Source organism: Bidens hawaiensis, unplaced genomic scaffold, assembly GCF_021521415.1.
Source record: "Bidens hawaiensis isolate Kalapana, Puna unplaced genomic scaffold, B.hawaiensis_p1.1 tig00017162_1, whole genome shotgun sequence".
Classification (NCBI taxonomy): domain Eukaryota; kingdom Viridiplantae; phylum Streptophyta; class Magnoliopsida; order Asterales; family Asteraceae; genus Bidens; species Bidens hawaiensis.
The window spans coordinates 150,581-164,679 of NW_027492597.1; the positions used below are offsets into that span (position 1 = coordinate 150,581).

Below are 14,099 nucleotides of genomic sequence, written 5' to 3' on the forward strand. Positions count from 1 at the left end.
TATAGGTAGAGAGAGAAAGAGAGGGTTTCTTTCTCTCTCACTAGAACTTGTTCTCTCTGTAATTGTAAGTAATGAGTCTGTCTGTCTGTCTGTCTATCTTTGGTGGGCCTTTTTGCAGGGAGTTGTTACAGTAGGTGGGGGTGATCAACTGCTTCGCGGACCACTGATATATAGTGTGGTAAACTGGTAACACACGTGTCAGAGACTGCTCGGTTATTTGTTTAAAGTCACCGCCAATCGGGTTTGGAATGATGATATTTTTTCCAAACCATACTACTACTTGTTTTCTAAGTGGGATTCTACTGGGTCTAGTAGTGTAATTACTATAGTTTAGAGGTAGCGTAATTGTATTATAGTAACTACTTTGTATAACTACAAGTGTAATTACTTTCGTTATAAGTAGTGTAAGGCAATGTGTATTGTGTAGTGGGGCGATACTGGGCTACAAACCACTACATCCTAAAATGAAAATCGTCCTTTGCTGACGTGACGCCACGTGTTAAAAATCGTCCATCAATGTAGTCCTTGCACTACACATAGCCTAACTGCTTGTACAAGTAGAATAATTATCCCGGTAGTGTAACTACTCTAGTTATATGTAGCATAATTAACCACACTTTGTTATTTACACCTCCGTAACCCTATTTTTTTTCCTTTGATTTGAACGATAGTTTTACTTATATATATTTAATCAAAACCCTCTAGCCAAAATATTGATACGAAATTAAGGACACTTAGATAAACAATATGTTCATAATATAAAACTAATATAGGCAAAACTTATTTTATGTTTACTTTCACACAAATTCTATCAAAGTGGTGAGGGCACAAATCGGGTTACGGACTTGAAACAAGTTTGATTTTGGTAAAAAATGATGAACCGTTTTATGTTCAAGCCAGACCGGGTTTCAAGTATAAAAATGTAACGGTTCAACTTGACAACCGAGCTTCTCAAACCAACATTCAGTTTTAAACCGGGACATGTTCATAATCGATATGAGTTTGAATTAAACCCGGTCCAGTTAACAAACTTTTACATGTTCACAACTACCAACCTTTAACACACTTTGATTATATGGCATCTGGGCCCTTGTAGTACAATGCCAGTCATGGTTAGGTAAGTAGGAAAAAAATATTCAATTTCCGAGCAACAACCATAAAGTGAAATTCGACAATTTATAGGTTGTTCAATTCAATTTTTATTCCGACAACAAATCATCCTCAAAACATGTCGATCGCTAAAAGAGGGCTTCAGCAGTACTTGCTACAGCTTCAACAGCATCCACTAAGAACAAAGGTGCAATCTTTTCTCGATCTACTTCATTTATGTTGATTTCAAGAACTGGGTTTTGCTTATTTTGGTGAATTAGAAACTGGGTTTGTTTCATTTGACGAATTCGAACTGTTTTTTCATGTTGATTTTGTGGTTTTTAGTTAAATCAAGAAATGGGTTTTGCTTATTTTGATGAAATAGAAACTGAGTTTGTTTCATTTGATGAAATCCAACGGTTTTCTCTATTGATTTTGTGGTTTTAGTTAAATCAAGAAATGGGTTTGCTTATTTTGGTGAATTAGAAACTGGGTTTGTTTCATTTGTTGAAATTGAACTGTTGTTCTTACTAATTTTGTGGTTTTAGTTAAATCAAGAAACGGGTTTTGTTTTTCTTGATTTATTATGAATTGGGTTATAATTTGTGCATATTTTAGGCTATAACTGCTGGAGTATTGTCCGCGATCAGTGATATTGTTTCTCAGAAGCTCACTGGCATCCAGAAACTGCAAATCCGTCGTCTTATTCTCAAAGTGGTATGATCTCATTATCTTTCATATTTGTTTACTTTTTGAAGTCAATCCGTTGACTATTAGTCATCAAGAATCTTGTATTAGAGTGATCTTAGTTTAAAGTGTATGGTTGTTTATGGATGAATGATTAATATTAAGAAAATATGCAGCTTTTTGGGTTTGCATATCTGGGACCATTTGGGCATTATTACCATATAATGTTGGATAAGTTGTTCAAGGGCAAAAAGGACTCGAAAACGGTTGCCAAGAAGGTATTATAGATTTATATCAATCTTTGAATATGGGTATCGATGGAAATTTAGAATCTTACAACCAAGTTATGTGATTGGGATTCATGGCTGGCGGTTTCATCTTGCAGGTGGTGGTTGAGCAGTTGACATCCGGTCCGTGGAACAACTTGATCTTTATGCTCTACTATGGGTTTGTTATTGAGGGTAAGGTCTTACAGCTTAGAGTAGTAATGGTTTGAATCTTTTGTTATTACGTGACACATGTCATGTTGTTTTGTCTACAAGAGAGATACTAAGCCATAAGTAATGTCCTACCTTAAATACCATCAATGCGAGTTGGGCGCACGAGCCTAATCAAGCTCCGTGTATGAAGCTCAGGCCCGTTTATTAAACTTGCCCTAGATCAAGCTTTAAGCGAATCTAGAGTAAGTGAGTAACTGACGAGTGGCTCAGTTCATGCACCCCTACTTGGGAAGTCTACGCTCTGGGAACCAATAATAAAGGCGAGAGCTCCTTGGGGACAATATTGTCTGTTAACTTGTTATTAATTGGTTAAAATCAAAGTGAATAAATTTAGACTCAAAATGTTAAGCGGGTGTTTGGACATGCGTTTTGAAACTGATTATCGGACTTAGAGAATAACTTGGGCGTTTGGTTATGTCAAATTATACGCAGGAAGGCCGTGGATCCAGGTGAAATCCAAAATCAAGAAGGAATACCCTACAGTACAGTATACAGGGTGGACGGTACTTCTCTACTTCCATATTTATTGTTACTTTTAAAATTTTGTAACAAGAGAGTGAAATTTATCAACCAATGTTCAGTTCTGGCCGGTAATCGGGTGGATAAACCACCGACACGTGCCACTGCAATTCCGTGTCATCCTCCAAAGCTTTGTCGCAATGTGCTGGTACGTGTTTTCAGTTTATACAATAGATTGTCGGGTCTATTTGGTTATGTTGTTTTATACCATTCTATGATGGTAGACTAGTGAGCTTAGGGGTGTAGCCGAGCCAAGCCTAAGCTCATTTAACTTAAGAGAGCTCGAGCTCTGCTCGTTCAGAGCTCTATTTCTAAAGCTCAACCCCGTGTCTTGAGCAGTTTCAAGCTCGAGATCGGATCGGACTTTGCTCGTTTATTATTTAATTATTTTATTTATCTTTATTTATAATTAATTTGATATATAAATCAAATATAAATTTTTACATATAACATAATATATATTATTTAATTATTTTATCATAAATTTGTATATAGCATTTATAATATTGTGTTAATATATATTAACTAAAAATTATATGAATAATAGGCTTGTTTAGTCAAGCTTAAGCTCATTTATTAAAAGAGCTACAATATAAGTTTGGGCTCGGGCTCGTTTTAGCTCGGGTTGATTCAAGCTTTTAGCGAGCCAGGCTTGAGTAGTTCACGAGTGGCTTGGCTCGTTACACCCCTAGATGAGCCAAACTAGTTATATTTATTTTTTAATTTAATTTGTAGGGGTATATTCTTGAATTTAAGAGCAAGATCAATGACAATAACCAAAGGTTAAGCAAATTTAAAGGAATGTCTCTAATAACGTCTTCTGCTGCTGCCTCTGCTATTATGTTTAAATTGGCTTTGTTTTAGCTCATAAGTTATTAAAAATTTGTTTACCAATATTTTCTATCTTATTTTTATCTATTGGAATGCGCGAACAGCAAAACGGGGTTCCGTCCCATTATCTTGTATCTTGATTATTAAGCTGGTGTCGAATTAAAGCTATGTAATGTAACAGGGATTGTTCTGAATCAATGATATGGTTAGAATTATGCTAAATAGATTACTTGTGCATCTATATATGGCTCGGTCTGAGTGCAACACGTTCGATCATTTGCTTATGTTAGTGTATATGCGAGTAGGTCAAAACGTATGGTTAGTTTGTTTCCATTTTATTTAGGATTAGGTATACATCCGGTAAATTTGAAATGTGTCGTCATTAATGCTTGTATCCTAACATCATTTTGAACTGTTCCGTTAATGCTTGTATCCTAACATCGAGTCGTTTCTTGTCTTTTTTGCCGTATGCATGCTGGTCCAAAGCATCTTATGACCTTGAACATCATGGCGTCTTTGTATAATGTTGCATTTAATGTTGGTATTCAGCCTATAAACAAACTGAATTAACATGAATTAAGCATGTTTGTGTTCGTTCGTTGCTTGTTAAGAAAGTGAATGTGTGTGTGCCCGCTTATGTTCGTTTGTTAATGTTCTAAACGAACTGTTGGGCCATATCTTGAGGCTGAAGCGATCAAAAGTTGTTTTTGTAGTTGATCCGGATGTGTATTGTGTATCCGAGTCAACTTAACTCAGATATACAAGCTCACCCAAATATACATGTTTACATGTATACACCACTAAAGTTAACCCGGATGTGAAGTTCTCACGGATGAAGAATGTTTGAGCTTTAACTTCTTTATGGTGCTGTTATTAGACCACGACTATAAATAGATCAGTGTTAGGCAATTTGTAAATTGTAAGACGCCATTTTGAAATTGAGAACTAATAAAATAGTTCAATCAACAAAGTGACAAACACACAACCCTAATTCATGATGAATTCTTCATGTGGAAGCATCATTTGAAAGCAACAACTGATAATATAGTATCCAATGATGTGGAACTCATTTTGCTTTGGACCATACATTATGATGACGTTATTGATTGACAGTGGTGAAGTATTGGTACTTAAGAATCCTTCCAAATACTATGATTCTGATCACAATCATAAGAGGATGGAAGTTAATAAAAATGACATCATGCTCTTCAAAATTAAGTTTAGGAATAGTTATTTCACTATTCTACAGAAAAGAAATTGTGGAACAACTGGTTTGATTAACTAGAGGGCACTCTGTTGTGCTAGCTAGTCAACTAGAGGTCCAAACGTTCTTGTTCAACAATTCGACATCTAGGTAGTGTTTGATATGAAGTAATGATACACGGAATGGAATGGAATGGATCATTTTAAAGAAATGAAATAAAACATGTTTGGTTGTCATTAATAAATTGAATGAATCATTCATAAGAAATGCAATTCCTTCCAAATGTAACATTTTTCATTATTTAGTATGAGGTGCTTTTTTTTTCATTCCTTCAAGGAATGAAATGAAAAATGTTCAAAAGTTTCATTGTCATCGTTTTATTATAGTATAACTATTATTAAGTTATAATTATTATTATATTTTTATTATTATATCGTATTCAGTTATTACCGTTCCATTAATTGACAAAAATATTATGTGTGTTGTTTACTATTTAATAAACAAATAAATAAAGTTGTGATTTATTTCATTTATACGTAATAACCAAACAACACAAAGAAATAGTAATGATTCATTTCATTTTTTTTTTGTATTTCATTCCCCATATTTATTTCATTTCTTCGTATTAGAAGTAGATTTTAAGGTAGTTTGCATACAGCCACCATTAGAAAAAAAAAACTTATGATTATATGGACAAATCATAATCACACAACAAATTAGAATTAATTGAGAAATTTTAAAATATCGATTTTTATATATGCTAAAGACAAAATTATAGAAATTGTTCTTTATCTTTGCATCAAATTTCAGTGGTTGTCCTTTATCATTAAAATTAACATAATTTGTACTTTATGTTTCAAAATGTTACACCGTTTGTCCTTTAACGCTAACTCGGTTAGTTTTTCTCGTTAATTTTGATCATGTACAAAGCACATGAGCGTAATTAGTCATTTTACCTATTGGTTTAAAAAACTTTAACATATATATAATATGTAAATACACACACTCTCTCTATCTCTCTCTCTCTCTCTCTCTCTCCCCCTCTACCCACCACCAGCCACCACCGCTAAATCGGGTCAGTTCGAACACTATCAAGCCTAGCGCATCTCCAAAACAGTCTGATAATACACACCAAAATCACCGATGCAAACTCTAAAATCATCAAGTCACTCAAACACCTAAATTTCAGTGCCGCTAATGGTACCAAACGCAATTGTCACCCCAATTGACGCTAATCAAACCCTAGCCGACGACTGGATTCGTTCTAATGTCGTTCGATTTCATCCCAAAACCATGATCCGAATATACACACTCAATCCCAGACCCCAAGATCTGTCGATGCGTGCAAATGATATAAGCCTACTGATCCGTTCAAATGAGATTTGGGTATTAACTGGATGAGTTTATTTGTAGAAGAAGAAATCGTGCCTCTCTCCCGCTCTCTTTCTCTCATGTTTTTCTCTGTAACAACAAGCATCAAAATAACCCTATGAAATTAGGAACCTTAAATTGCAGGTGCCGAAGTCAGTGATGCTAGGTGTTAGACGGTGTGGATTGCTGAAGGTGATGGTGATTGTTACCGGAGATCCGGGTTGTGTCTGATGGTGTGAATAGAGGAAGAAGGGAGAGAGAGGGGTTTTTAGATTTAGGGAAAGATGAAGGAGTGGTGGTGGAAGAGAGGGTGATGGTGGCTGGTGGGAGGAAAGAGAGATAAGAGTGTGTGTACATATATATATATATATATATTATGTTTTTTATTGTGTTAGTTTAATAGGTAAAATGACCAATTTGTTCTCATGTGCATAACACATGACTAAAGTTAACGAGGAAAACTGAGTTAGGTTTAAAGGACAAACGATGAAACATCTTAAAACGTAAAGTATAAATTATGTTAATTTTAAAGATAAAGGACATCCACTGAAATTTGATGTAAAGATAAAATTTTGTCTATGCCAAAAATAATCAATTTGAATTTTTCCTTAACAATTTTTTATTAGAAATTAGAATCGATTCAAAATTTCAAAATAAAGACTTTTTGCATATGGTCACACAAATTATCAATATGAAAAAACAGAAAAGAAAAAAAAAAGAATAAACACATAAAAATCCATGTCATCAATCCACACTCTCAAACAACTTCAAATCAATCAACGGTTCAAAATCACCATCACAACTTCACACGGATCATTCATCCCCCCAAAATTCAAATCCTCCCTCCAAAAACCTCAACTATAAAACCACCTTAAAATCCCTCATCTCCACCTCACTCAAAACAAATTCAAATCTTATACACCCCAATCTCATTTCAAACATGTCTGGTCGTGGAAAGGGCGGAAAAGGCCTCGGCAAGGGCGGAGCAAAGCGACACCGCAAGGTCCTCCGCGACAACATTCAAGGAATCACAAAACCCGCAATCCGAAGGCTGGCGAGAAGAGGCGGGGTTAAGAGAATCAGCGGGCTGATTTACGAGGAAACCCGTGGCGTGTTGAAGATATTTTTGGAGAATGTGATTCGTGACGCGGTGACTTATACCGAGCACGCTCGTAGGAAAACGGTGACTGCTATGGATGTTGTGTACGCTCTCAAGAGACAAGGACGAACTCTTTATGGATTTGGAGGCTGATTATTTCATGGTGTTATTAGTTTGTTAATTAAGAATTGGATTGTTGAATTTGGATGTTTAATTGGATTCTACTATGTTTGTTGAAATGTTGGATTCGGTGGTTGTTGATTATGGCAAATTGTTTGTTATTATTGTCTTTGGGACAGATGTTTCGGTAATGCAGGCAAAAATTTGGTAAAGATTAGTGCCAACCAGTACTAGTACCGATCATGCTTTTCTTGAATACTTAGTGTTGGTATTAAAATGCTTGTTTTGGTTATGGTTCGATACTGGTATCATATATCATTTGCTCATTTGTAATGGCATAATATCTCCCTGTGTTATTTATTAGAGCTAATAGTAGTGTAATTGGCTGATACTCATTTGTAAACCATCAAATATTAGGTTTTAGACATACTGGTAAACTTGTAAAAGAAAAAAAATTAAAACAATAACGACTCTTACATAACTCTCAGTCTCTCACATAGTTATAAAATAAAAAACATGTAGTTTTTAAATAAAAAACACATATTTTGCTCCATGCTAGTTGTACAATCTACAAATAACATGAATGTTTTGAAGTATCAACCTTTAGAAGACGCCTTTAAAACTAGCATTTAAGAGTTATAAACTTATCTTTATTGTATATAATTTATGAGTGAGAGATTTTTTAATTTTTAAGAGGTACCAAACCTATTGCTTTTAATACAAACTAGGGAATATCTCATAGAATAGCAACCAACTTTCAAAAGTGTTCTAATTAGGTCATTCATGCATATTTTTTTCAAATAGGGTCACTAAATCTTCAAATCGAGTCTCACCGATTTTTTTGTTTGTTAAGAAATAAATGGAGGATAAGATGTAGGGGTCGGAATTCGCAATATATGTAGTTATATTTTTAAAAAATTGAAAACGTTAATTATATTAAATTCAAAAATAAAAAATAAAATCCATGTCGCTATTCAACGTCAACATCAAAAAATAGATAAAATGATTTCCTATGTGAAACAAAAAATAAAAACGTTAAAAAACATGTTAAAACCTTTAATTTAATAAAATATGAAAGTTGGGTGACATAATTGGAACTCTTTTTAAAGTTGAGTGACCTAATTGGAACACTTTTAAAACTTGGTTACTTTTATATGAAATTTCCCATGCAAGCTATAATACATAAAATTAAGCATTTTAGGGGCAATTTAGTCTTTGATAATTTTGTCTTTTACCAAAATATGTTACGGTAATTTCAAGTTTTATTCCTTAACTTTAATCACATTTTGTTAATATATATATTAGTTACATATATACCCCTTATTTTAAATCAATTACCCCGACGACGTTTAAACGTGTATAACCTTTTCATTCGCTAATATTTTTTTAAAAATAGTATACAATAAAAACGAGTATTATATTCTCTTTAATTTGAGTATGGTATTGCTATACCTTTTCATTTAAAATTACCATTAAAGACCGGCAAACGAATCGGGCGGGTTCGGGCGTTCGGGTCATGGGTCTAAAAGGGTAACGTTGGAATGATTCGATACAAAAAAGGTTAGTTTGGTTTAGGTCAGGACGGGTTTAGGTTGAAAGGGGTCAATGCATAACGAAAAAATTGAAATGAGACATTCATTGTTTAGCTAAAAGCAGTCCTCTGCCTTAAATAGCATCATAAAGCACAATAATACAAAAGGCCTCTTTAACTCACTATTGCAATAACATACCATGTGCTAGGGTTCCACAGAATATAAACTTAACCTACATAAAGTCTGATTTAACCAAACGCAACAGATAAATCATTATCTCCGGTTACTTTTAATATTATTTGCTGTAGAAACTTCACGAAAAACAATTGCTTCACACCAATGTTGCAAAAGTGGCTAGGCACTCGGTCGCTTGCGAAATTGTAAGCCTAGGCAGGGAGACCTCGGGGAGTATTGAGACATGACAATTATTAAAAAAAAAAACGAACTAATTTTCAAGTAATTTTATATATGCCAAATACCATAAGTATACTAATATTTATACCAAAATACGCTAATATCAATACAAATCAAAAGAATACATTTCAAAAGTTGATACTTATATTCTTTAGTAATAACTTAGACATAGAAATCGTTTAATTCTCGGGTGGGATCCGATACAAATAAAATTAACCTACTAAACATACAAATAACTATTATAATTACAGTTTTGAACTAGAGTAATTATGTTATTAAAAAAGTAAAATAATGTTATAATAATTGCTCTAGTTCAAAAATTATGTACTAATAATAAATACTAGTTTGTTAACTTTTCACGATAAAATCATTTGTATTTGATCCAAACATGTTGGTACCTCCGTGAAAATATATCGAAAATATGTGAAACTCTGACTTGAAGCAAGTTAACTGAGTTGAGCCGACTAGCTCCGAGTTGGACCAACTCCGAGTAATGTTGGCCGAGTTGAAGAAAATCGAAAACATGGCACAATCAGCAATCGGAATATCGAATTACAGATCAAAACTAATGAATACCCGATCACAATGCAACATAATATTAATTTTCATTCTCCAGTTACGAATATTATTATTATTTAATTAATTAATTTTCCTGCATTGAATGATCGCGGCGGCCGTAAGGAGAGAATCAGAGTATCCAGCAATCGAGGTATATATATACAGTTATGGTGTATGTATAGGTAGAGAGAGAAAGAGAGGGTTTCTTTCTCTCTCACTAGAACTTGTTCTCTCTGTAATTGTAAGTAATGAGTCTGTCTGTCTGTCTGTCTGTCTATCTTTGGTGGGCCTTTTTGCAGGGAGTTGTTACAGTAGGTGGGGGTGATCAACTGCTTCGCGGACCACTGATATATAGTGTGGTAAACTGGTAACACACGTGTCAGAGACTGCTCGGTTATTTGTTTAAAGTCACCGCCAATCGGGTTTGGAATGATGATATTTTTTCCAAACCATACTACTACTTGTTTTCTAAGTGGGATTCTACTGGGTCTAGTAGTGTAATTACTATAGTTTAGAGGTAGCGTAATTGTATTATAGTAACTACTTTGTATAACTACAAGTGTAATTACTTTCGTTATAAGTAGTGTAAGGCAATGTGTATTGTGTAGTGGGGCGATACTGGGCTACAAACCACTACATCCTAAAATGAAAATCGTCCTTTGCTGACGTGACGCCACGTGTTAAAAATCGTCCATCAATGTAGTCCTTCCACTACACATAGCCTAACTGCTTGTACAAGTAGAATAATTATCCCGGTAGTGTAACTACTCTAGTTATATGTAGCATAATTAACCACACTTTGTTATTTACACCTCCGTAACCCTATTTTTTTTCCTTTGATTTGAACGATAGTTTTACTTATATATATTTAATCAAAACCCTCTAGCCAAAATATTGATACGAAATTAAGGACACTTAGATAAACAATATGTTCATAATATAAAACTAATATAGGCAAAACTTATTTTATGTTTACTTTCACACAAATTCTATCAAAGTGGTGAGGGCACAAATCGGGTTACGGACTTGAAACAAGTTTGATTTTGGTAAAAAATGATGAACCGTTTTATGTTCAAGCCAGACCGGGTTTCAAGTATAAAAATGTAACGGTTCAACTTGACAACCGAGCTTCTCAAACCAACATTCAGTTTTAAACCGGGACATGTTCATAATCGATATGAGTTTGAATTAAACCCGGTCCAGTTAACAAACTTTTACATGTTCACAACTACCAACCTTTAACACACTTTGATTATATGGCATCTGGGCCCTTGTAGTACAATGCCAGTCATGGTTAGGTAAGTAGGAAAAAAATATTCAATTTCCGAGCAACAACCATAAAGTGAAATTCGACAATTTATAGGTTGTTCAATTCAATTTTTATTCCGACAACAAATCATCCTCAAAACATGTCGATCGCTAAAAGAGGGCTTCAGCAGTACTTGCTACAGCTTCAACAGCATCCACTAAGAACAAAGGTGCAATCTTTTCTCGATCTACTTCATTTATGTTGATTTCAAGAACTGGGTTTTGCTTATTTTGGTGAATTAGAAACTGGGTTTGTTTCATTTGACGAATTCGAACTGTTTTTTCATGTTGATTTTGTGGTTTTTAGTTAAATCAAGAAATGGGTTTTGCTTATTTTGATGAAATAGAAACTGAGTTTGTTTCATTTGATGAAATCCAACGGTTTTCTCTATTGATTTTGTGGTTTTAGTTAAATCAAGAAATGGGTTTGCTTATTTTGGTGAATTAGAAACTGGGTTTGTTTCATTTGTTGAAATTGAACTGTTGTTCTTACTAATTTTGTGGTTTTAGTTAAATCAAGAAACGGGTTTTGTTTTTCTTGATTTATTATGAATTGGGTTATAATTTGTGCATATTTTAGGCTATAACTGCTGGAGTATTGTCCGCGATCAGTGATATTGTTTCTCAGAAGCTCACTGGCATCCAGAAACTGCAAATCCGTCGTCTTATTCTCAAAGTGGTATGATCTCATTATCTTTCATATTTGTTGACTTTTTGAAGTCAATCCGTTGACTATTAGTCATCAAGAATCTTGTATTAGAGTGATCTTAGTTTAAAGTGTATGGTTGTTTATGGATGAATGATTAATATTAAGAAAATATGCAGCTTTTTGGGTTTGCATATCTGGGACCATTTGGGCATTATTACCATATAATGTTGGATAAGTTGTTCAAGGGCAAAAAGGACTCGAAAACGGTTGCCAAGAAGGTATTATAGATTTATATCAATCTTTGAATATGGGTATCGATGGAAATTTAGAATCTTACAACCAAGTTATGTGATTGGGATTCATGGCTGGCGGTTTCATCTTGCAGGTGGTGGTTGAGCAGTTGACATCCGGTCCGTGGAACAACTTGATCTTTATGCTCTACTATGGGTTTGTTATTGAGGGTAAGGTCTTACAGCTTAGAGTAGTAATGGTTTGAATCTTTTGTTATTACGTGACACATGTCATGTTGTTTTGTCTACAAGAGAGATACTAAGCCATAAGTAATGTCCTACCTTAAATACCATCAATGCGAGTTGGGCGCACGAGCCTAATCAAGCTCCGTGTATGAAGCTCAGGCCCGTTTATTAAACTTGCCCTAGATCAAGCTTTAAGCGAATCTAGAGTAACTGACGAGTGGCTCAGTTCATGCACCCCTACTTGGGAAGTCTACGCTCTGGGAACCAATAATAAAGGCGAGAGCTCCTTGGGGACAATATTGTCTGTTAACTTGTTATTAATTGGTTAAAATCAAAGTGAATAAATTTAGACTCAAAATGTTAAGCGGGTGTTTGGACATGCGTTTTGAAACTGATTATCGGACTTAGAGAATAACTTGGGCGTTTGGTTATGTCAAATTATACGCAGGAAGGCCGTGGATCCAGGTGAAATCCAAAATCAAGAAGGAATACCCTACAGTACAGTATACAGGGTGGACGGTACTTCTCTACTTCCATATTTATTGTTACTTTTAAAATTTTGTAACAAGAGAGTGAAATTTATCAACCAATGTTCAGTTCTGGCCGGTAATCGGGTGGATAAACCACCGACACGTGCCACTGCAATTCCGTGTCATCCTCCAAAGCTTTGTCGCAATGTGCTGGTACGTGTTTTCAGTTTATACAATAGATTGTCGGGTCTATTTGGTTATGTTGTTTTATACCATTCTATGATGGTAGACTAGTGAGCTTAGGGGTGTAGCCGAGCCAAGCCTAAGCTCATTTAACTTAAGAGAGCTCGAGCTCTGCTCGTTCAGAGCTCTATTTCTAAAGCTCAACCCCGTGTCTTGAGCAGTTTCAAGCTCGAGATCGGATCGGACTTTGCTCGTTTATTATTTAATTATTTTATTTATCTTTATTTATAATTAATTTGATATATAAATCAAATATAAATTTTTACATATAACATAATATATATTATTTAATTATTTTATCATAAATTTGTATATAGCATTTATAATATTGTGTTAATATATATTAACTAAAAATTATATGAATAATAGGCTTGTTTAGTCAAGCTTAAGCTCATTTATTAAAAGAGCTACAATATAAGTTTGGGCTCGGGCTCGTTTTAGCTCGGGTTGATTCAAGCTTTTAGCGAGCCAGGCTTGAGTAGTTCACGAGTGGCTTGGCTCGTTACACCCCTAGATGAGCCAAACTAGTTATATTTATTTTTTAATTTAATTTGTAGGGGTATATTCTTGAATTTAAGAGCAAGATCAATGACAATAACCAAAGGTTAAGCAAATTTAAAGGAATGTCTCTAATAACGTCTTCTGCTGCTGCCTCTGCTATTATGTTTAAATTGGCTTTGTTTTAGCTCATAAGTTATTAAAAATTTGTTTACCAATATTTTCTATCTTATTTTTATCTATTGGAATGCGCGAACAGCAAAACGGGGTTCCGTCCCATTATCTTGTATCTTGATTATTAAGCTGGTGTCGAATTAAAGCTATGTAATGTAACAGGGATTGTTCTGAATCAATGATATGGTTAGAATTATGCTAAATAGATTACTTGTGCATCTATATATGGCTCGGTCTGAGTGCAACACGTTCGATCATTTGCTTATGTTAGTGTATATGCGAGTAGGTCAAAACGTATGGTTAGTTTGTTTCCATTTTATTTAGGATTAGGTATACATCCGGTAAATTTGAAATGTG

General features: G+C 34.4%; 3 protein-coding genes across 3 annotated transcripts; all 3 read left to right on the forward strand.

The window, feature by feature from the left end:
- Nucleotides 1–1,081: 1,081 nt before the first annotated feature.
- Nucleotides 1,082–3,841, forward strand: LOC143553289 (peroxisomal membrane protein PMP22-like). The gene is made up of 7 exons (XM_077043310.1): nt 1,082–1,297; nt 1,708–1,806; nt 1,953–2,054; nt 2,162–2,237; nt 2,709–2,779; nt 2,858–2,943; nt 3,531–3,841. The coding sequence occupies exons 1-7, from the start codon at nt 1,229–1,231 to the stop codon at nt 3,580–3,582; spliced, it is 555 nt and encodes a 184-aa protein (XP_076899425.1). The 5' UTR covers nt 1,082–1,228; the 3' UTR covers nt 3,583–3,841.
- A 3,265-nt stretch (nt 3,842–7,106) lies between these two features.
- LOC143553252 (histone H4) lies at nt 7,107–7,542 on the forward strand. Its single transcript, XM_077043281.1, has one exon. It carries the CDS (start codon nt 7,142–7,144, stop codon nt 7,451–7,453), a length of 312 nt encoding a protein of 103 aa, XP_076899396.1. The 5' UTR covers nt 7,107–7,141; the 3' UTR covers nt 7,454–7,542.
- A 3,644-nt stretch (nt 7,543–11,186) lies between these two features.
- On the forward strand, nt 11,187–13,938 carry LOC143553253 (peroxisomal membrane protein PMP22-like). Its single transcript, XM_077043282.1, has 7 exons — nt 11,187–11,402; nt 11,813–11,911; nt 12,058–12,159; nt 12,267–12,342; nt 12,806–12,876; nt 12,955–13,040; nt 13,628–13,938. Exons 1-7 carry the CDS (start codon nt 11,334–11,336, stop codon nt 13,677–13,679), a joined length of 555 nt encoding a protein of 184 aa, XP_076899397.1. The 5' UTR covers nt 11,187–11,333; the 3' UTR covers nt 13,680–13,938.
- The last annotated feature ends 161 nt before the right edge of the window (nt 13,939–14,099 follow it).

What these genes read in the sequence shown, in the direction of transcription:
- LOC143553289 (XM_077043310.1), top strand. Translation starts at nt 1,229, where the DNA reads ATGTCGATCGCTAAAAGAGGGCTTCAGCAGTACTTGCTACAGCTTCAA. An exon ending in AGCATCCACTAAGAACAAAG is followed by an intron (nt 1,298 to 1,707) that starts GTGCAATCTTTT and finishes TGCATATTTTAG; the next exon opens with GCTATAACTGCTGGAGTATT. An exon ending in CGAAAACGGTTGCCAAGAAG is followed by an intron (nt 2,055 to 2,161) that starts GTATTATAGATT and finishes TTCATCTTGCAG; the next exon opens with GTGGTGGTTGAGCAGTTGAC.
- LOC143553252 (XM_077043281.1), top strand. Translation starts at nt 7,142, where the DNA reads ATGTCTGGTCGTGGAAAGGGCGGAAAAGGCCTCGGCAAGGGCGGAGCA.
- LOC143553253 (XM_077043282.1), top strand. Translation starts at nt 11,334, where the DNA reads ATGTCGATCGCTAAAAGAGGGCTTCAGCAGTACTTGCTACAGCTTCAA. An exon ending in CGAAAACGGTTGCCAAGAAG is followed by an intron (nt 12,160 to 12,266) that starts GTATTATAGATT and finishes TTCATCTTGCAG; the next exon opens with GTGGTGGTTGAGCAGTTGAC. An exon ending in CTATGGGTTTGTTATTGAGG is followed by an intron (nt 12,343 to 12,805) that starts GTAAGGTCTTAC and finishes AATTATACGCAG; the next exon opens with GAAGGCCGTGGATCCAGGTG.